The following is a 23785-nucleotide window of genomic DNA, read 5'->3' on the forward strand; positions in this document are numbered from 1 at the left end:
GAGGTTCTTAAATGTTAAAGTGACTATATGTAACTTTTATATGTTTCTGAAACTGTGTAATGTTCCATCTGATGATTATAAATGACCTGTAACAGCAGACAAGACTAATAGTGAAAAGAACGCTATTTGTATATAGTTTTTATTAATGCCTCTGCCCGGGTCCAATTTTTCCCGCAAAGTAACAAAATGATTTAAGGCAGGTAGACGGCGCCACAGTAACACATTCTGATGGGTCACAGATTTCAGCTGAACACCGGAAAAGCCTGTGTTATTGTATCCAGCCAGGTAAAGGGTAACAGGAGATTTCTTTATATAGGCCTAATTGTATTCCAATTTTATTTTAGAAGTTATCTGCTGTAGTTATGGCTGATACTGGGGCAGGGCCATCACAGAAAAGAAGGAAATTAAACGAAGAACAACTAAAAGCTAAAAGTCAAAGTCAAAGTGAAGTCATACTCGGTCGGGCTTTCAACAGATGGAAACAATTACTGGATTGTAAATAATTCAAAAACGTCCCCGAATCGGCCCTCAGGTAGGCTATGTAATATGTCTATTTCATTCATAAAATATTTTTACAATGTGCGATGTGGTTGTATGCCTGTAGCCGACATTAAATTACGTCCCCCTTCCATTTAGTGCGGATGTTTTATTCCTTTTAGTCCGCGTTTGTGTTGGCCTACTATTTTCTCTTTGTCCCCCCTGTACCTGTCCTTGGGTTTTATGAAATGTTTCGAAGTTATTACGTTGGTTGCTACAACAAACTCGTATTGCTTTGGCTTGTGACACAGTGACAAAGATACCCGGTTTAGCTTACGATACATCCAAAGTAGGCTAAGTTAGCCTACCGTATGCAACACTTGAAATGCAACGATGCATCTGTACTCTCTAACGTACTCTCTTATTGTAAATGAATGATTTTCTGTCTGAACAAAACATTCATTGCAACTATATGACCTCCTAGTAATGCTAACTCCTAGACCTTTACGACAGCAGGTGTGGTAAAAACAGTACTGCTTTTCTCCAAAGGGACTACTGAAATCAACACAAACTGAAAGTTACATATAGCCACTTTATATTGATTTGTAGAAAGCATGTCATGGTCTGTTTTTCCACACACACTTCCTCCACACTTTTTATGAAAATGTCGTGCTTGCTCAGTCACTCATGACAATAAAGCATGGCATTAAATTGAATCTAGTAGCTTCTCTCCTGACAGGATTTTGAATTCTGCATGTCTAATCCAGGCGTTCTTGTCTTGCCCTTGCAGAGATACATTATTTCTTTGCCTGCAGCCAAACAGCAGACTAAACAAATGTGATATCAAGTCTGACAGACTGGCCTGACAAACCGACTGCCTCTCATCAAAATGGTTCATACAGAGGACGAGGCTAATATGTGTCACATCGCTGCAGGAAAATAAATTATCTTTATCTTCACATCAGGATACAAACACTGGCATCATAATAAATTGTTTTATAATGATCCTCCCTATAATTTTGCTTTGTAATTAACCTTGGTGATAACTTTAGCAAGTTGTAAATACAAAGTCCTTTAGCTTTAGCTAGTGATTGGTTATTTTTTGTCCTATACATACAAAATGCAATTGCATGTGGAACCTGCTGACGTCAACACAGAAATATGAATCTTACTCAGTAGGAGTATAGTGGTGATTTTTTCCACAATTTGAAAAATTGTGGAAAAAATCATGATGAGAGAAAATCATGATCTCTCAAATGCAGTGTGCTTCACAAAAGTGCATTTATGATGACAATTTATTAATAGGGACTTGAAAAACAAAAACCATCTCAATACTATAGCCCCTGTTTAGCATTCTATTCTCTATGAACATCATTAGGGCTGTAAGTAACAATTATTTTCATTATTGATTACTGATGATTATTGTTTTTGTTAATCGTTAGTCTATAAAATACCAAAAAAAAGAAGCAAATCATCATATTTGAGAGGCTATAGAGAACAGTTTTCATTATTGTTGCTTGAAACATTAAAACCTTAAATTGATTATCAAAATACGTACTGGTTATTTTTCGACCCTCTAGCCGATTGATCAACTAATTGTTTTACCTCTAAAAATCATAGTAACTCAAACAAAACCTTACAGTAATGTTAATGTTTTTTTCTGGTCAGCTGGCTGATTTTTCTTTACTTAAACATTTAGTGCAAATGCTGTTGATGCATTATTAATGGCACCTGCTTTGACACAGGAAAACTCTTACACGCCTGTCTCTCTTATATGTCATTTCAATTCCATACAGAAAGCTTCTGAGTAGCTTTTAATATGTACATGAACACATGATTTCTTATCAGTCGTTATCCTTTCTCTCCATCTTTATCTGGAAAGCATCTGACATGAATTGCATTGCATTACGAACAAGCTTTACCTGTAAACGTTTAATAAGCATTCAATACAGTGACAGGAGTCAAAAAGACCAACATGGCGGGCAGTTTATTTCCTTGAATGTGCCATTTTCCAACCTAATTGGCAAATTTGTCATGTTGTTTGCTACCGCCCACCTCTCCACCCTGCTGATGTGCTCTAAGGCATGGATACCCGACCCGAGCCCGACGGGTCCCGACGGGTCCCGACGGGTCCCGACGGGTCCCGACGGGTCCCGACGGGCCGGGCCGGGTTCGGACAGATATTTTGAAATGATGGTCGGGTTCAGGCCGGGCTCGGTCACATCAGCGTGATAAGACATTTATTGTAAAATGGTGTTGCGGCTCCTTTAAGAGAGCTCATGTGTCTGTGTTTCTATGTGGAAGCTGGTCAGAAGAGAGATAGAGAAAGAGGAGCAGACGTGTAAATGCGACCGGAGCAGAGTTATTCATGTTATAACGGCAGCCCTGGAGGTACAGAGTCTCCCCTGGTTTTCTGATCACGGTCGGAAACGAAGCAAGCAGTGAAGGTTAACACATTGAACATTTTAACAGCTTATTAACGTGCGCTTGTTGCCCCGTGTGCGCTGATGCGCTCATCTGTTGACATTTCCGAATGCCTTCCTACAGTTGCTTAATAAAAGCTTTCCACACAAACAAACGTACATGTGTCATTAGTATGAGAAAACAAATTTGTTTTTAACGGTGTCGGGCTCGGCCTCGGACATTAATCTCTTGATGCCTGTCGGGCTCGGGCCGGGCTCGGGCCGGGCTCGGGCCAGGCTCGGTCACAGTTCTTTTGGACGCGGGCCGGGTTCGGACAGAAAAATTTGGCCCGATCCAGACTCTAATGTGCTCCTGAGCTCATTCAATCCCCACTAAACAACTGATCCAGCAGCAGCAGCAGCTATTTGACCTGATTTTTTGCTCTAATGCTGGAAATGTCACTGCAGCAGAAAACATCTGAAGTCAAATCCCTAAGTAGCAAAGACAGCCTTATACGAGGCAACAGAACACGTTCAACAGCTCTCAACCTTACCTTGCGACAAAAACAACTCATCACAGCACTATGGCTTTGAGATGACTATCCTGGGAAGTGTTAAGCTCTTTGCCCACATCTGTGAAGAATCATTAATCCTTGCTCCTGTGTCACTGTGCTCTTAGTGAGATGAATGGATGGAGCGATAATAGACAGGCAATCATATTTACACATCGAACCTTAGCCTCATTCATATTCTGGCAACCATTCAGAAATGAAATAATGGGTATCTCCCCAGACATTGACATCTACGTTCAACAAACTGGACGTTTTAAACACTTAGCCTACTTAAATACTATTATACAGCACATTGTCTGTGTTAGTTGTAGCCTTCCTGTAGTTTAGTTTGGAGTTATTAAAAATCAGTGGGCACAGTTCAAGCTGGCTTATTGTATTCAATGGAGTACCTCAAGGTTCTGTGCTCGGCCTACTTTTATTTTCTCTTTACATAATTTAAGTGTTAATGCACATGCAACTAATACTTATTGCTATGCAGATGATAAGGTGTTGTATAGCTGTGGATCTTCTGTCCCAAATACACTTCATAAATACAGTCTGCCTTTAATATTTTGCAGTCTCAGCTCACTCAACTCAAACTCGTACTTAACTCTGATAAAACTAGAGTGATATTGATATTGTTTTATAATGCTAGCCTACAAACATTGTGGACATTGTTACAGCTCAGGGGAAGACAATGTAACTTGTTACCTGTTACAAATGTATAGATATTTGGCTTGATGTATGTCTTTCTTTTAAGAAACCTGAGTCTGACGTTTCTTTCTTCCTGTTTGTCCCTGCTATATTTTCATTTATGAAGCCATTCTGGGTAAATTACATTCATATCCCAGCAAATTCACAGTGTTCATCTTGCAATCATTATCTCAGATCACAAGGCATATTTGCTGTCTGCTCTAGTGTACAGACAGAGATGGTAAGCAAAGCATTTGTTTTTATTTTCTATAGCCATTTGGAACAAGGAAAAGATGTTAATGTATGGGATCCATCCATTAATTTAAGACAAGTGTAAATGTTCTGGTAAATGCCGTTTAATTCCAAATTTGATCTTTTCTTCTTTTAATCTTAGTTTTTAGTATAGTTTTATTTGTTGTCTGATTTTTTTTATTGTTTTGTCTCCAATTTATGCTGCCGTCTTGGCCAGGTCTTTATTGTTAAAGAGGCTGGATCAAGGGAATTTATCTGGTTAAATAAATTCAAATAGCAGTAAAATAAGTTTTAAATACCCACTGCAAAGCCCATACCAGCATTATTGATGGAAAACCAACTCTTCCATCAACAGCTGCTGATTTAAAATGGACAAATCATTAAACAATCAACACTCATTACCCTGCAACACTTGCAGTATGCGTAAACATTGAGCTGAATATCCTGACTCACAATGGATTTGATTAATTGCTCTTCTTCCAGCCTTAGACTCTTTTCCTACTTTGTTTCAGGTCTCAAACACACACACACACACACACACACACACACACACACACACAATGTGCTGATTGATTTACCTTGAGGTTATGTCTGTATGCAGCATCCAGTACAGCTGGTACCAAATCCTCAGTGGGTTCACCATTGTCGTCAGCCAAGCCGGGAGGATACCACGACAGGACCAGAACCCCTGAAGACATACGGAGACACATGAGTCTGATCATTCATCCTGGACCCAAGACACAGACATTATGCATATGAACCTCTAAAAGTGTTATCTTAGACATTGTTGAAATGTATATGTATGTATTTCATGCTGATGGTAAGAAATGCTGACAATCCTGTACGGGAAATGGGAGCTGAAAAACTTTTGCTTTAATTAATCTACAGTGAGGTTTGCACGTAGCCCTTTACACAGTTTTACAGACCTATTTGAGACCACTGAACGAACACTGTCAGTTGTGCTTTTATTGAACATGCTGTGAAATTTCTGCCCTGGTAGTCCATTAGGGTAATTACCGTATTTTATAGGACCAGACAGATGCTGGTAAGGTGTGTGGTGAGATGCTGGATGCATGGGTGGATTTTGAAGCAATGGGTCATTGGACACAGATATGTAAAAGGCCCCCTACCCCACCTAAATAGGAAAATTCAGCACAAAGACGCATCTCTTTCAGAGTCTGGATCGGGCCGAATTTTTCTGTCCGAGCCCGACCCGAGCCCGACACCGTTAAAATCTCATTTTTTTCTCATACTAATGACACATGTACGTTTGTTTGTGTGGAAAGCTTTTATTAAGCAACTAGGAAGGCATTCGGAAATGTCAACAGATGAGCGCATCAGCGCACACGGGGCAACAAGCGCACGTTAATAAGCTGTTAAAATGTTCAATGTGTTAACCTTCACTGCTTGCTTCGTTTCCGACCGTGATCAGAAAACCAGGGGAGACTCGGTAACTCCAGGGCCGCCGTTATAACATGAATAACTCTGCTCCGGTCGCATTTACACGTCTGCTCCTCTTTCTCTATCTCTCTTCTGACCAGCTTCCACATAGACACATACACACACAGACACATGAGCTCTCTTAAGGGAGTCGCAGCACCATTTTACAACAAATGTCTTATCACGCTGATGTGACCGAGCCCGGCCCGAACCCGACCATAATTTCTAAATATCTGTCCGAACCCGGCCCGGCCCGTCGGGTACCGTCGGGACCCGTCGGGCTCGTGTCGGGTATCCATGCCTTTGGCATCTCTTTGTGGACATTGTACAACACTTGTGTTTGTTTTGCATCTCTGGTCATTTAGCATCTCTTTGTGTTGTCTTTGCGCAACGCAAATGCAGTTGGTGCATTATTAATGGCACCTGTTTTGACACTCATACAAGCCTGCGGTTTGTTGTCCATAAGAAATGTTACCATTTCCTTAAAAAAAGAGTCTCTGTGCCCCCCTGAAGCCTTGGGCCCTTGGCCCTGTGCTCGGTAGGCCTGTTCAGTAATCCATCTGTGGCTGTATGGAGGCTAGTTGATTATTTTTATCTGAATGCCTACCATCACCCATATCCTGCACCTGATTGATGAATATGCACTTGTCATATTTGGACTATTTATTATGTCTTGTTTTAGTGGCAATCTCTCCGTGCAGCTTTACTGTGTGACAGCTCATATGTTTCAGTAGGGAAAATGTTTCCTTTTGCTTTGATGGTGGCTGAGAAATAGTTTCATATCAGCCACAATGGCACCTGACATTAGAGAGGATCTGGAATATAAGATATGCACTAAGAGCTAATTTATTAAACTCATGTTCGCTTATTGTGAAGCTGTGGAGACTATTAGATTACAATGCCCAACTACGTGTGTGTGTGTGTGTGTGTGTGTGTGTGTGTGTGTGTGTGTGTGTGTATTAAGAATATGGCTGCTGCTATTCATTTAATTTATGGGCCTCTGTGAAGTGGTGGGGAATCAGTCATCAAGCCAAATGGAACTATTTAGAGTTTGGCTGGCTGTGGTGTCTAATTAAATGGAATATTTTAACTAAGCATTGTGAGCCAGCACTCCTATGATCCATCTGTCCAGGCGGTGAGGTTTCAAAGAGATAGATGGCCTGGGCACAGGACAGAAACATTAGGACCTATCATGTTTAGGCTGCTGACGGCTGACGACCAGGCTGTTACTCGACACCAGGCTATAGGACTTTGCTGTCTTTAGAAGTTTTTGAAAAGACTAATAACATACCTATTCATAATAATTAATGAGTGATCCAAAAAATGGATGGAAGCCTGAAGAATCGAGATAAGGACATTAGGGCTGAGAGTTTTATAATTATACCGTACATCTCTTCTTTTGTACAAGTCTTGCAACTACGGCACACAATCCAACTTAACCTAAGACGATTGCACACATGTTCATGTTTACATGACTATAAAGCTTTTTTTTATCAGATCTGTTTTATGACTCTTAATCTATATTTCATTTAATTGTTGGTTGTCTGGTTTTGGGTTTGTTGGTTTTTTGAATGCTGGTTGTCTGACTGTAAATGTTTTCTCAGGTGGTCTCTTGTTAAAAATATCTTGATTTCAATGAGACCACCTGATTAAATAAAGTTACAAAAATATTAACATGTATTGACTCTCTGTGGAAATATATCATTTTAAATCTGGTCTTTTTCATATGAATATTTTAAAATGCAGTATGTATGCTACTTATTAATATCCAGATATTGATTTCTACCGTTTTACCCAGCCCTAAGGGATATGTTGTGTTGAAAAAACACTAAATTGAACCAAACTCTACAATGTCCTGAATCAATTTTGTAAACCTAATGAGTTGATCTCTTGATGACTGGCCTTTTGAAGTCAGGAAGTTTCTCTCTGTGCTGCAGAAAAAAGCGCAGCAGCAGATATTTGGAGAGCTGTCCAGTGGATGTGTGGTGCTGAAAATGTTTTGTGCCCCTCAAGCAGCTTTATAAAGGCCAACTTTCTGTGCAGCTGCTGAGCACGAAAAACAAAACTCAGCTATTTGTTTCTATCTCTCTCCAAGAAATCCAGGGTGCCCGTTGCATCTCTGAACTATACCTGCTGCAGATGCCCCGATCTGCTCCATGTGGGACTCCAACACGTCCGGGTTCCTGGAGCTGTACGGATTAAGTTCGGGGTAGAAACTGGAGCCGATGTCCTCGGGCGGCATGTGTCTCCCTCTCGGATAGCTGGATGCGATTTTGGGGTCCCAGTGTGGAACAAGGATGTGGTCCCAATGAATGTATTTGCCGTCCATATGTGGGTTGCCGTACCAGGTGTAGTAAAAAATATGAACATCATAAAATATTGTCCCCTCGGGGCCAGAGTTGGACAAAACTGCTTTGGTGTTGCTGCCAGCCGGATGGGCTTGACCCGGGGACGCGGTGGCGTCATGGGACACGGAGCGTCGGTCCATCTTCCCCGCTATCATCGGCAGGAGTTCCAAGCCCGGAGCCAGATCCGAGAAGCCGTCGCTGGGCTTTAGGGTCCTCAGTCCCATCATGGTCCCAAAGATGAATAGTGTGAAGAGAAACAGGGCTATGCAAGCTTTCCTCCGTAGTCTTGCCATGTTTAGCTAGAGTGGGAGAAGATGCAAACGTCGTAGACGCGACAGGGAGCGCAAATAAACCTCTTTCTGTCCTGTTTTTGGTTTCCCCGCACCGAGAGTTCACCTCACAACCTACGAGCTACTCTTCAAAGTGTCCTGCATAGCAACTGCAAATTACATATCCTTCTGAATTCTTAATTAAAAAGTGGCTACATGATTGCAGTCCAGACGCAGCAGATCTATTTGACGCAGTTGGCTGTTAGATTTGTAACTTTTTAATTCTTCCGCAGCTCCGTGTTTTGCATTCTGCTAAGCTGCGTATTATTTTATAGGGGAATCGCACTTCGCGGAGAGCTTGCTCTGCTCCATACAATGGGAGTAACCGAGTCTGAACGTATTCTTTCTTCAGCTCCTGGGAGAACTGCTGGAAATGTCGTATTCAATGCTGTAACTGCGCGGATGTACCCGATGTTGTTCCCAACAAGACGCTTCACTCTGATGACCGATCTCCAAAATGCCAGTCCTCCAGCTGGCGGCTGAGTCCCGCCCAGAAGCCTGATCCATCCACCTGACACCGGACACAGGGGTTTTCCAGCCTCTGTGGTTGGTTTCTCCTGTAGACAGTCCGTATATAGATATCAAAGAGGCGGGACTCGTCTGATCTCTTGGCTAATTGCATGGCGCAGACACAAACATATCGTTTAAGAAAAGAATCATATAAATGCTCTCTAAAGATCAGCAACAAAGATCAAGTCAGGCCACAGTCTTCATCAGAGTATCAATTGTCATAATATTGTTTTTAAAGTTCACACTCAAGTGTTTGATTGACTGCACGGTGAGCTGAGTTATACTGACATCTAGTGGTCATTGTATAGACCACAGTGCTGCCTTCAGGTATGCTGCCGGTAAATATGACATCCTAAATGAGAGATGTTGTGATGTGCAGTTTAATATACAAAGATTGAAATGTATTATTATTATTATTATTATTATTATTAATAATAATAATAATAATAATAAATTATAATACTTATAATTAGTTCTAGTGTTCTTAGTGCTAGTAGTAGGCCTATCCGTGGTGGAAAACAGACAATTCGATAAGTTTCTCATGATTTTGTGATGTAGATCTATCTATTTTTGATTAAAAGCTACATTTCCCTTTATTTTTCCTATTACTTCCGACTTTGAACAAAAGTCGCCAAAAGGACGTCCTGCGGAATGAACAAGAAACAATCACCTTTGCAGACCATTATTTTATTGCACCTTGGCTGGATTCCATCAGTGATGGATGATGAAAAAAGATCTTGGCTGGCTTCCGGCCAAAATAATCTGAGGCAGCACTTGGGAGGCACTGATTCCTCCACTGAATTATCTAATTTGGGTCTACTCATACTTCAGATTATTCATTGCCTGCTGAGCAGTTTGTTTAGACATTAACTGATATATCATCATCAGCAGTCAGCGTTTTAACTTCGGCTATGTGTTGTTTAATGTAAAATGAAATCTAAAATAACTGACATTTTCAGACGTTTCGTCCAACGACTTCCAGCCTCCTATTGTCAGATTTATGTGTTTAAATCCCTAAAACTTAATATTTGAGGTTATCCCATTCGAAATCATTTTAAAACTTCAGGAAGTATGTAGAGATACTTTTACAACTTCAAAAACGCCACGATAAACTAAATTAGGAATATGATCATATGCATGCAGATTATATATATATATATATATATATATATATATATATTTTTCAGATTAAAAAATACCACAAGAAACCTCTTGGCATTTTGCATTTCAACATCCCATAATATAATTTTCTTCCAAACCAATAAAAATTACATTTAACAAGGAAAAGCAAATGAATATGCTACCTGTTTAAATTAATTAAAAAAAGATTTGGTGTGTTGTGGGTGTATTTGACTTTATAGCAAAACATTAGCCTAATGGTTCCTATATGTTTCAAATTCCCTTACAAGTCTTACAGTTGTTTCAGCAAACTTTTAGTTGGAGGTTCTGTTTCACATTATACAATAATCCCTCTCTGGCCAAGATGTTGTTTATAAACTTTTTTTCTCAGATTTTTCCATCTTGCAACATCAGTCTACCATTTGAACGCATTATGGTGCATAGCTTTCTCTGATGTGCTGTGATCATTGATATCATTTGGTATATTTAATGCTGTCGATTATGTTTAAAGCCATATATATATATATATATATATATATATATATATATATATATATATATATATATATATATATATATATATATATATATATATATATATGGGTCCACAAGGGGTCGTTGTGGTAGTTGTGATGAAATCGACAGGTCACCTCTGTAACATCCTTTAGGCACATTTGGTGGAGTTGTGCTTCCATTCACCAAAATAAAAAATAAAAAATAAAGTAATGTTCTAGTTAATAAGCACAGATAAATGTAGGCTAACTAATTCAAAAGCATGTCCTCCCTCAGGTCGACAATAAGTTAAACTTTTCCTTCAAATGTACAAATGTAAAAATTGTAAAATAAATGATTGGGCTTATCCTTCTAATATGGGTTGCTATAATCAGAACGAATTCATTTTTCAAAAAAATATTTTTCCTATTTTTATTTTATTTTTCTCTTTATGCTATTTTAGTTCTTTTGTCAGCTGTAGCTATACGTTTTAAAATTGTTGTTTCGTTTTGATTCATCATTATAAAACTATTAATTTAGCCTAGTTAATAAATAAATAAGGCTAATTAATAAAGTATAGGCCTACCTTCTTATCGTTTCGGCGCTGGACTCTTTCACTTTAAGCTTGGTTAAAAGTTCACTTTCCTGTCTTTGATTTATCCGTCATTCCACAAGGACACACGCGTCAACATCTTAACATGATGTGATCAATCACTATTGATCCAGGAATTCGTTTGACCAGCTTGGCTTGTTTTCGTGCTGCCACCTTGTATTGTGGTCCGTTTAAAAAAGAAATCTGTTCTGCATCCTTTTTTTTTGTTTAGTTCAAGTCCGCTTTCGTTTTCGTCTAGGGTATTTTAAACTCTCCACCTCGGTCGTTTGGAAAGAAAACACTTTCCACCCCTACATGTTTAATCTGGATTACTATATGCTACAAACATTTATTTGGCATGTTATGAACAGCAGCTAACCAACTCGAGATGACATGGAGTACAGTAGTATTCTCTTATTAAACTATAGGCTTACACTTGATTATAATAAAAACAGCGCTATTTAACAAAAAAAAACCTAGCTTTTAAATAGGCTACAACTTGATGTGTTTCAGGGTCCACCAGGTTTATTTTATTCCTATTGTTACCACATGCAAGAAGCTGCATGCACACAATTTAAAGGAGGTAAAATGAAATGTTATTTAATTCTGCCTATGTTAGTGTCATAACTCAAACCCTTTCTTTGATTGGGCATGGTCGTTTGAGAAATATCGGAATAAAAGCAGGTTTAACATGTTTTATACGCCCAGGCTACTACAATTGGAAATACTAGTGGGGGGAAATGATCATATTGGAAATGATTTAGCCTAAGTCACTGAATTTACTGCGAGTATAGATGTCTGGATAGAAAGAGTATCATGATCATTTTTTTGTTAGAAGTGATTGGTCACTTCCCACATTTGGGCCCTTCTATCACACAATATGCAATCTATCCTTGGGGACTATAATTGTGAATCACGTGGACATGACCGAGAGTGTGTGGGGGGTTTGTCATTTGGTCATTTGTATTGACCAACAGAGCTGACCACTGCAGGAGAGAGCGAGCGGAAAACGCGTTTCAAGAAAGAAAGACACTGGATTAAACTGGCCCACAAACATGGCAGAAGGTATGTTGGGATCTTTTTGGGGGAGTTATCTCTGGGTTTGGTTAAAGTGGTTTCTAAAGGGGTTGGGTGTTCTTGCATTGTTTTAGATGTTTCTTTTTTAAGGGGGGGTTCAGCAAAAAATCCTGCCCGGTGACCCCCACCCCCTTCACCCCCCATTGTTTAGGGGGAATAGGTTGCCAGCCCCCTTTTGTTTACCTCCCTCTCCCGCTTTCCCTCTCGCCGCGCAGTTTCTGCTTTTCACAGCATTTTGCATGACAGTGGCAATCTGTGAGGATTACCCAGTTTGTGGGCTAAAAAAAGGATATTGTAGCTTGGGTGCTAAATCTGACTCAAGGCTGAACTGAAGTCATGGGCTCCGTTTCTAACCAGGAATTCCCAGGTTCAGTATCAAAATAAACTGCATTTTCCTTCTTTTTTTGCATGGGTTAATTAACTTGTTTTGTGATGGGACGGTTTGATTGTAGTGGAGCATTTTAAGCCATCGTTCACACACGTGCAGTTCGTGTGTCTCTAAATCGCTCTTTAGAGATTCTGACATCATGCACACTTCCAAGATCACTTATTTTGCACAAACTCGCGGAATATTCATTTAGAAATAAGTGACGGCATAATTTTAATCGAAATTAAGACAATAATACAGCCTCCGCTTGTTACTCATTTTATTGATTCATATTGATTGATGATGTTGCAACGCGAGAAAGGAGTAGGCTAAAGTTTTTTCGCGTTTTAAACCTTGTTCAAATGCCCTTTTTTTGGAAACCAGTGAATGCGTTTTAAACATCAGCGCAATAATAACAATATAGGCTACTGATTTTTATTTTTATTTTTTTTAAAATTACAAACACTTTTCATTGCAGGAGTGTGTAAGACCGAGGAGGATGAGGGACCGAGCACCGAGGAGGATTCACAGTCTTTCCACGGGGTCGGCGTGTGTAAATGGTTCAATGTCCGCATGGGCTTCGGGTTCCTCTCCATGACCAACCGTGAGGGAGTGCCACTGGACGAACCGGTTGATGTATTTGTCCATCAGGTAGGATGACTATGTCTATGGCTGAAACTGCGAATATCAATATACGGAAACCCAGCACTGCAAAAAGTATCAACATATCTTGGGCTGAAAACCTACTTTTCCTAAATCAAGTGAAATGGCTTACCAGCGAAAGTGAGACCATATTACTTGTTTCTAAAAGGTTTGTCACCCTGTATCTTCAAAAATAGTCCACAATTACTCATTAGTCTTAGTAAAAACGTTCCCCAAATATAAATACAAGGTGCATTGAAAACAACCAAACAAACACTCACTAAGCAGGAGTTTTGATAGGATAGGATATGTTTGATTAAAGTTCAGATAATAAGAGCTTTTTTTAACTGGGTTAGATGGGTGGGTTTTTTTTGCAGTGTGGTGGGTGTTTCTCTCTCAGGGGAACACGTGTTGCAGCCAGAGGAGAGCTCGGGCCTCCCTCGTGTTTTTTGTTTTTTAAGAGGGTATACTGATATAATGTGATGGAGAAATAAATTTGGTCAGAGCTTACACACTTAAATAGGCATCAATGCTTTTAAGGTGAGTATAGATCAGTGTGTGACCTGCATGTAAACTGGTCTTTTAAGGAGAAAGAAACATGTAATTGATCCTCTTCTGAAGCTATCTGATCAGTCAATATTTGTTCACTTTGTTTGGAATATGATAATATTGTCACATTTTGCCATTTATCATTGCACACAAAGTGGGTTTTGTTCACAAAGTGGAAGCTTTTAAAATGAGTCATAAATGGTTTGACCACAGCAAATGGACAGACTTGATTATTGATCACTTCTTATTAAGGTTAAATAATAATTACACACAATTACACACTGTCAGGCAATATTCATGAATCTGCCTTTTGTAGTACTGTTTTCATTTTAATTGCTTTACATATATTTATGTACAACTGCCTTGAGGACTATGAAAATGGTCATACTTGGATAAACTGTAGGCCTAGATGTAGTTTTACAGTTGGTATTGTTCTGAACAAACAGTTTTCATCCTTCACTTGAGGTTTTTAGTGTTTCTTTCTCAGATTGAAAAGATAAAAGAAAAGCTCTCAGTTCAACCAAAGCCTTCATTCACCTTCTTTTACAACTGGTGAAGTGGGAGGTAAAGAGGTGGGGCATGCATTTCCCTCCTACTTCTCATGTGAGTGAGAACCGCCATTGCTGTCTGATAAGATAAAGGCTTAGCATGTGAGAGGAGTCCCCACTGCTCATTCACCTCAAGGTTCCTGTCATAAAATGATTAAAGGCTCTTTGCTGTCTGCTCATCCCCCTGTGTGCGTGTATGGCACTGTGTTACACTAGCTTTAAAGAGGAGAGGGGATCTCAGGGCTTAGTTTAGGTAAATGTCCTTGTCCTCACAGTGGCCTTATGCTGTGGAGACATTTGTCTACCGAAGTGCAATTCCTTTTTTTTAGAGATTTAACTTTATTTGCTAGAGATGAAAGCCAGTTTTCAGACTTGCAGCTCTTACTCATTTTTGTTTTTCAGTTGTCTGCTTCCGATGATGCAAATAGAGAGATGTCATTGTTCTGTGCAGCCGTTGCAACTGAAATAGTTTGACTATACACAGGAAATTGATGCCTGATTAATCATAATGCAAACCAAAAACATGAGTTCAACTGGGTGTGGAAACTCAGTTTGGTAGAAGGAATGGGTGGTTTTACTATAGGTATAATGCCAACTGCCATTATATGCAGCTTGAAAATCCAATCCAATGTCCAAGCTTGTTTCTGTATGTCATGAAAACAAGTTGATTATTGCTCCAGATACTCAAATTGAGAGAGCGATAAGTTGTAATGCTCACACCTTTACGGAAGCAATAACCTCACACTGTGCTTTTTTTTTTCTTTTCTTTTTCCCACAAGAAATACGTAACCAATGACTTGGTTCCCTTTCTGTCACTAGAAAAGGTAGCGACACGTGTGTCAATGATGGATGTATAGGGGTTATGGCAATGTAAAAGGACTCAGCCCTAAAATTAGTGGCCGTGTGTCAAGCAAAATTAACTCCGAGGGTCCACTGGCCTTTGTGCAGGTGGACAATAGAGCCATGCATCCGAATGAAGCACCCCTCAGCCGTGACCGAGCCCCTCTTTGTCTCAGCAGCAGTCCTGCTATTGTCCCTCAGTCTCTGATGTCTTTCTCTGCCTTACTTGGCTTCCAGACACATTCTGGACAGAGTTTGCAGTAGACCCCACTAATAATAACACCTCAACATCAGATCCTTGAAGTTAAAGGCCCCACCCTGATCTGTACCTGTATCTGCGTGTGTGGATAAACTGGTGTGGGCATGTGGCTGGTGAGGGTTCGTTATGGGGGTTGGGATGGTCACATATGGGAGAGGAAGTGGGTTAACAGTCACCAGGGCAGAGAGGCCTGATAGGATTGGGGCTCTCTGGATGTCCATGTTGCCACTCAAATGTCATGGCTCACCAATTGTGGTGCTCACGAGCTTGCAGCAGATGCTCAACTGTGAGTCACAGGATTAGACAATATGGTGCTTTTGTTTTTTTTCATTGCAGAGGTAGTTTTCAGCTCACTAGAACGATTACTTGTATCCCTTAATTGATAACCTGTTCTAAAGGATTCTACTGTTGAATTTGGTTTGAAGCAGACCCAAGACTTCCTTCACAACAAACCGTGTGCTTTGAGAAGCTCGGATCCGTGGTGGTTTTGGTGAATGCAGACGGTTGTTCATAATTAACAGATAGATGGGCCTCTACTCAAAAATAAAGAAAATGGGATTAATGTCTGTCAACCTGCTACATCATGAATCTTTCTTATGTCAACAGTATGCTATAGTTGTGACAAGTTAATCTCACAGTCCCACCGAGGGAATTTTAGAGAGGGGTTTCCCATGTTGTGTTAGTCAGTCTCTGGCTTTTATCCTTAAAACCGCACCACACCTTCCCTTTCCCTTCATCATGGGTTTCTTTTCATTGGAATCTGAAACATTTCAGGCAAGGCAAGTAGAAGAACCTCCTCAAAGCTTCAGGTAAACATAGTTTCATTGAATATGTAGCTAAGCAGGACGCTAAATTAGTGTTTATTCTCAGCATAATCAAACCTTTCCGTCACTGATTAAGCTAACACGCCTCTCCAATATTGCTGTTCATCAGACATTCTCCAAAATGAAATCATGTTTCTTTCACAAAAAAGATGTCACGTATTCAAGCACTGCTATCAAAGGGCGATATCAATCATTTGTGCTTTCCCTCAACTTTTATCTTCCACGTCTTTCTGCCAAACAACTATCCAAGGAATGTCTCCCTGACCCCCAATCTCCTAGAGAAGCAATGCTGCCTTCTCACCCCACCCCCAACTACAGCACTAACCCTTGCATCCTGCAGTTTAGGGTTAGTGGTGGTCAGTGTGTTAGTGGAGCTTTGTGATGTGGGTGGGAAAAGGGATGGGGTGGGGGCAGCAGTGTGGAATGCTGTTCCTCTGGAGGGGGGGGATGGGTTGAAGGTTATCCTCATCAGGTTTACCTCTCAAACACAGCAAAAAGACAAAGCAGCATTACGACCACGGTGCCTTTTAAGCAGGCCAGTATGTGTGCAACTCATCAGTAGAGTGGGAACAGCAAGCTTTATAGTGCATGTTTGTTTATCAGGTGAGACATAATGATCACCATAAATGCCTGATAAGTCCTATCTGGCTCTGTGAGTGTGGGTGGGGGGGATGTTCTCAAACATCAAGGTATCCACCAGTTCAATGTGGAGGTGATTTGGTTACTGGTCGTTTGAAAGACACATTTTTACTAGATATCCTACTGAGAATGATCTGCTGTATTTCTGTGATGGGGGAAAAATTGAAACATTCACTCACCCCTTTGAATCTTCCTGACATACCAATTAGGGGCTTCACAAAAACCTTCGTCACCATAAGAATGGAGTTCCCCAAAATTGATGCTGACTCCTCTTTCTATGTCATCTTTCAGAGTAAGTTGCACATGGAGGGCTTCCGTAGCCTAAAGGAAGGTGAGGCAGTTGAGTTTACCTTCAAAAAGTCATCAAAGGGCCTGGAGTCGCAGAGAGTTACCGGACCAGACGGCATCCACTGTGTGGGCAGTGAAAGGAGACCCAAAGGCAAGAAGGTCCAGAAGCGACGTTTAAAGGGAGATAGGTAAGAAGGGATGATCTGGGGAAGAGAAGAAAAAGCATTTAATGAATTCTAGCAGTGCAATTTTCTAAACCTGTAAAGAAAGACTTTTCGGTTAATCTAAAACCTAATTCAAAATGAATCACCAAATTTAGAGATTTGGAGACATTGTTTTAATTGGAAAGCGGAGGATTATGCACATTTACATTGCAGACCCGTAGAGGCTTTATTTCTCAGGAGTCCACAAATGGTCATTGTTGTGTCCAGTTTGGATCAGATATACAATGGTGTTTTAGTTTATCCCCATTTTCCTTCCTCTTTCCTCAACCCCAACCCCCACCTCCAGCCCTAGCAAGGGTCACACCAGCAGGCTTGACGTGTGACCTGGATCAATAACTGTTTAAATCTGCTGGCCCCCAGTGAATTCACACCCACTGACACTCTCTCTTCCTAAACCATCCTTTACCACCAATGTGATAGTCATTCCTCATTACCTTTTAAAAGAAGTGATTTTATATTTTCGTTTGATCTGAACCTCTACAAATAAGTAGTTTGGAGTTCAGGTCCTGTGAAAGTTACAAAAAGCCACAAAAACGTAATGATCAATCTACAAATGTATTTTTATTCATGAAACATTTCTTCTGAAGATTCAAGGGTTCCATGCAAAGGCAACAGTGAAAGTAAGAAAAGCCAAGGAGGCCTTGATTTTGGGTTATTCTTTGAATATCAATACAGCATAGGGTTAGAGGTGTATCAACTTCACCCCCTTGTCAGTTGTGATTAGAACCAGAGAGTAGTCAGTGTGAGAACAGAGATCATTACCGCCTCAAAGAGTCCTGGGAGGCCTTCTGTGGCTCAATAACTCTCCGTAGACCACACTGATCCATGGATAAGATATCATTCTCCTCTAGCATATTGTATTATGCAACACTGGATGGTGTTTCATGTATGTATGATTGATTGATGAACCAATAGTCAGATATCATATGTGTGTGTGTGTGTGTGTGTGTGTGTGTGTGTGTGTGTGTGTTCCATTTAATTGATAACAGATGTAAGAGCCCGGGCAAGGGGGTGAAAGGTCACTGTTGTCATGGCAACAGTGTATGAGTAAATGCAAGAGGGCTGGGATTGGATTGGGGGTTATAGAACTGAGAAGAGGGCGGTGAGGGCAGGGTTCAGAGGTCATTACTGCAGCTTTTTTAGACAAAGAGACCACTTCCCCTTGCCTCCTGATGGAGGGAGCTTCTGTGATGTGAAGCTATAGACCTTGACACCACCCCAACGGCCACACTGACCCCTCGGCAGCCGCCCTGTTTAAATGTCATCTGCTGCTACAATGGTGGCAGGGGGTCCACAGTGGCACAGAGTGACTGCCCCACGCCCACCACCCATCTGTCTTCCGCCCCTGCACGCGTGGCCATTCTATAGATTATATACGAACAGAGGTGTCTGATGGCACCCGTAATGGCTCCAGCTGACCCCTTATGGTGTTCATTTCTAAAGTTCAATGCCGATTAAGCAATGTCTTACTTTGACACGATAGAGTCCAAGGGAAGCTATTGGCAGTGCCAAACTGACAAATAGGGCAAGCTCTTCATGATACAGTGAGATAATAAGTCATGGTGATCAGACCAGGTCCATGGAAAAATAGGAGCCCTGCCACTTCATTCTTGCAGTTAGTATTAGTCCACTTCAATTCCTTTCAGAAACTCCTGCTTGCTAATAAGATTTAATAAATTTTTGTTGTAATTTGTGACCATCTAAGAAACAGTTACATGTTTTGAGATGATCCAACCTGGTGTGCTCCTCCACAAAGCAATGTAGTGTGACCTGGAATGCCCTTGAAAGATTTATGACCAAATGCAAACTGAAGTCATTCCAGGTGAAATGTTTCCATCTAGTGGCAAACAGGTGCAACTTAAAGTCCCCCTTCACTCAAAAAAGTGCTTTGGTTATTGTTACTTCATTTGACTGTTTTACCTTCACTGTCCAGGATTGTGTATGTGCATGAGTTTCACACTATATGGATGTTTTAACATTCATCTGCTGAAGCAGGAAAGTTTATCTGTGGCTAATCTTAAATCGGAGTTAAAGATGTGCATGTACAAGCATGTGTTTTTTTTTTAAGATTATTTTTTGGGCTTTTCCGCCTTTAATTGATACGACAGCTAGGTGAGAGAGAGGGGGAAGACATGCAGGAAATCGTCTCAGGTCGGACTCGAACCCTGGACCTCTGCGTCGAGGCATAAGCCTCTCACTATATGTGCGCCTGCTCTACCCACTGAACCAACCCGGCCACACAAGCATGGTTTTGTGACATCACAACTAGTTCATAAGCCTTGCATTCAGTGGTTAAAGTTTAGAAATTTTGGATTTTTCAATGAGGGTAAAGGAGTACAAATTTAATAGAACTTTTTTGAGCACACATTACATATGACCAAATGCTCTCTGCTCTTGTAGGTGCTACAACTGCGGAGGCCTGGACCACCATGCTAAAGAGTGCAAGCTACCACCCCAGCCCAAGAAGTGCCATTTCTGCCAGAGCATCGACCACATGGTTGCAAACTGCCCAATCAAAGCACAACAGTCCTCACCGGGTTCTCAGGGAAAACCGTCCTCCTTGAAAGGTGACGAGGAGGAGCACAGCCTTTCGGCCCCTCCACCCGAGACCTCTGGTTAAGCTATAAATTGGGCAACACTGACGCCGGGGAAGCACAGAGGCCAATCAAACTGCTTTGATGGAGAGACGGGACACATGGATCCCCTTCCACCTGTTGAAGCTGCTTTTGGAACTACCTCAGGTTAAAAAAAATTGCTGATGAAGAATGTTGCTAACGTTTTGTTTGTTTGTTTTCAGTTGGTGTAACACTCAGGAATACTGCTGTATTATTGCACTGAGGACGCTTTCTAAATGTTTGAATCACTGCTGTTTAAGAGGTTTGAGATTGTAGTGAGCAATGCCATATGACCGATTATCTTGATGAGTTTTTGTAGAATGTTTTCCTTTATGTGAAACTGTGCCCCTTCTGTGGGCATTATACCGCTTCTGTTTTTGCGCAATACTCAGTGTGTTTAGTATAGAGTTACACTTTTGCTGCCTTACCATTAAGTCGTCTTCCTGACTTTTACACCTCACTATCCGACAAGGCAGAGACTTGACAGTTTGTACCTCTGTAATGAATGTTACTTTGCATATCACATGGGGAAGGGGCGGGTTTGTGAAAACATGGGACGGGTTTTAGGGTATAGCTACAGGCAATGTATTGGCATTTGCCGATATTGCAATTGACCATCCAGTTTTCCTGGGGCCAAATGAATGTCAGACCATAAGTGGTTTCCAGCTTTGGTCAGAGTTATCTTTCTTATTACATTATTTTCATCCAGCATTTTGCTGGCTGTCTAAAGGTGCACGGTCTACCTCATTGTTGCTTGTCTGCTACTAAACTCATGTCATTCTAACTGCTGATGGTAAACCAAATAGAATACAGCTTTGGAGATTGTGACTTAAATTGGGATTAAGTCAAATCCTTTTTGCACTACAGTATTTACACAGCATTGCCATTAGTTGTAATAGACCCCATTAAAGAGTAACTTAACACTTCCTGAAAATGGTTAATGACAGTTTCGGTAAAAAATGAACACATCTTTCGAACACATCCCCTCCAATTCTGACGACTTAGGTATAGGGAGAAGGTGTTTCAATAGCTGATGGAATAGACTGGCCATTAAAATCTCTTGAAACTCTGACCAGACCCCAGCTGGATGTGGTCAGTTATACTTTTAAGTCTTTGCCAGACCTATCTCCACAGCGCTGTGGAGTAAGGTCTGGCTACACCACGTTCTGGGATAGGAGGAAAAAACGCTCTGGGTTGTTTGCATTTCTTTAAACCAATCGCTGTGGCCTTGGGCGGCGCTAAGTTCCGGATGCAGCGAGGATGCCTCGGCAAAATCGCCTCAGAAAGGAACTTGTTTTGGTGAAACATTTGCACCCTGCAAAAGTAAAAACCACATACAATATTAAAGTAATACAGTTAATAGTAAACTGACAAAACAATAACTTGAGCCAATTAAGTTAGCTGGATACATGGTTAAACGTAATTTGCTCTTCCCAGTATATCGTTGTGTGTACTTTGTCCATTGCAATCCCTGCCAATCAGTCCCGAAACGTCCCAGTTAGATAGTAAATGCTGTAAACAGTCTTTCTAAATCTTTAAAATCATTCACCGAAAGAACCAAGCAGACCTGCCTTATTGCACGATTCAAAATTTGCCATTTTCAGCGTGTTACATTAGCTTGCTAGCTCAGAGGTTGTTCATGTTGTGAAGGGGCAACACACTAGTTGTACTTAGGTGTGTGATGTAGCATGGCACTGCAGCTCCACGCTACATCACAGCTGCTCAGTGTGCCAAAAATCATATCACCACTGTTTGGCATGGAAAGACTGGGTGTAGTTACTCATTAAAGTCTCAATCAGAGAGGGCAGCAAAATACTGTTTTTTTTTTTTTTAGCCTGGTGTTAAGTTACTCGTTAACTATTTTTGGGAGCTCAGTAAACTTTCCATCTACAGTATATACTCATTGTATTGGCTGTTGTGTAGGAATACTGCTGTTTTACAATTCCCTCAACTTGGATTTGATAGAATTCCAAACAATGAGATACTAAACCTAATACATCATCACTTCTAATAAGATACTTGACCTGGACTGAGTTACTGAAGGGTCCAGCTAGCTCTCCTCTTGATACTTGAATAAAATGAGGCAGAATCAGACATGATGTTGCCAGTGGCAAGGCTGGTGTTTTTGTTTATATCTAGTGTGATCCATTTCTAGGTTGTTCTTTAAGACGTTACCTCCCTCTAACCCTTAGTAGGGTAATAGTTCAGGAACACCAAGCCTGCACGGAGGAGCATGTAGAACTAGCTAGCTAATCAGCATTTTACTCCCGTTTTACAGGAGAAGCTGACACGACTTTTACACCCAATTAATATATATGTAAAATTATTCTAAAGCCTTTAAAAAAAAAAAAAAAATCATACTAATTTATTTTCATCCGGTGCTGCCGCTTCTCCTTCTGCTCCAGTTGAAGCCTCTCAGCAATGAATGTTCTAGTAGACATCAAACAACTGCCAAATGTCATTCAAAGCTATATATGACTTGAGAATATATTTGGGTAACACATTTTTAACACCGTTACTCGTATTACTTTGTACATATATGCTTGTTTATTCACTGTCATTGTCCTTAACAATAATTCAATGCAGTATATATACAGTGTAACAGTAATATATTTCAACACATGAGTAACAATATACAGTTACATACTGTACAGGTACATAGTATTATGAAGACTGATGTAAACTGTGAGTTTTATTTCCTTTGCCTTTTTGTATTTTTTTATTCTTTATTTTTGTGCACAATGAGCCTTTCAGAAGAGAGACCCATTGTTATTCCTATCTATGCCAAAACCAGTGCAATGTTACTCTGCACTAATGTGTAAGATGCATTATTTTTTATATTCAGTTTAATCTCTCTTTGAATATATGTTCCATATTTTATATTGTATCTTTTAGATTTTTATTTACCACAGTCAGTCGCTGGTTGGAAAAAAACAACTCCCCTCTTAGGCTCATCTCAGGAATTGCCAATCTGAAAACTCAGGGAATACTTCAGATTGATTGGAAGGAGTCAAGGAGTGTTTATTCAAAGTAGAGACTGCGTAGGACAAAGATGCCAAGCAAAATGGGTTTGAGAATGTCTTGGCGCAACATTTCTAAAACTAAGATTGTGGCCAAAAAAAAAGCAATGATAACAAATGATGTGGAAAAATTAAGATTCACAAGCTTTTTGACTCTTACTTTGTCGACTTTCCATGCACCCAGGGTGATGATGTTCTTTATATTTTCTCCTCTTTGACATAAATTGCCATGATATGAAGAAATTTGTCTGCTATTATTGTATTTTTTTCCTCTATAATCGTTGTAGATGGGGATGTAGTAGAATATTGTTAAAGGGATTGGGGCTAGTAGTATATAATCCAGGGTTGTCTCACCTCAACACAACCAATACTTGGTGTTTTCAGACTATCAATGCTTAAGACAAAAAGAATGTGTCATGGATTATTTAACAAAAATTGTTTCATATTCTGCTGTTACGTGGTGTTTATATAAGTTTAATTATTAAAAAAAAAAAAAACTTTTGATAATTACACTCAGGATATGAAAGGATGGAAAGATTGTTAAAGCAAGTGCTCTGATGAGATGGAATGGTTTACTTTTCTGTGTATTGTTAATGTTGGATTTACCACTTATGATTGCAGTGACAGTATATCCTAACACTTTCCTTTCCCTCGATTTAAAAGGACACACACAGGGAGCTTTTGTTAT

General features: G+C 40.3%; 2 protein-coding genes across 2 annotated transcripts in view; one reads left to right on the forward strand and one right to left on the reverse strand.

The window, feature by feature from the left end:
* The window catches only part of LOC144519370 (glycoprotein endo-alpha-1,2-mannosidase-like protein), a 17159-nt gene extending 8201 nt beyond the window's left edge, over nucleotides 1–8958 (reverse strand). The window contains exons 1-2 of the mRNA XM_078252446.1: nucleotides 7946–8958; nucleotides 4954–5063 (exon numbers count right to left, since the gene is read on the reverse strand). Of these exons, the coding sequence (XP_078108572.1) occupies nucleotides 4954–5063; nucleotides 7946–8456 (621 nt within the window). The 5' untranslated portion in view covers nucleotides 8457–8958. The remainder of the gene's footprint in view (nucleotides 1–4953; nucleotides 5064–7945) is intronic.
* Nucleotides 8959–12618: 3660 nt separating this feature from the next.
* lin28aa (lin-28 homolog Aa) lies at nucleotides 12619–20082 on the forward strand. The gene is made up of 4 exons (XM_078251802.1): nucleotides 12619–12649; nucleotides 13128–13300; nucleotides 17242–17426; nucleotides 19863–20082. Exons 1-4 carry the CDS (start codon nucleotides 12619–12621, stop codon nucleotides 20080–20082), a joined length of 609 nt encoding a protein of 202 aa, XP_078107928.1.
* Nucleotides 20083–23785: the final 3703 nt, after the last annotated feature.

Source organism: Sander vitreus, chromosome 6 (genome assembly GCF_031162955.1).
Source record: "Sander vitreus isolate 19-12246 chromosome 6, sanVit1, whole genome shotgun sequence".
NCBI classification, from domain to species: Eukaryota; Metazoa; Chordata; class Actinopteri; order Perciformes; family Percidae; genus Sander; species Sander vitreus.

Coding starts and splice junctions, on each gene's coding strand:
- lin28aa (XM_078251802.1), top strand. CDS start 12,619: ATGGGCTCCGTTTCTAACCAGGAATTCCCAG. Junction 12,650..13,127: donor TTCTAACCAGGAATTCCCAG/GTTCAGTATCAA, acceptor TTTTCATTGCAG/GAGTGTGTAAGACCGAGGAG. Junction 13,301..17,241: donor TTGATGTATTTGTCCATCAG/GTAGGATGACTA, acceptor GTCATCTTTCAG/AGTAAGTTGCACATGGAGGG.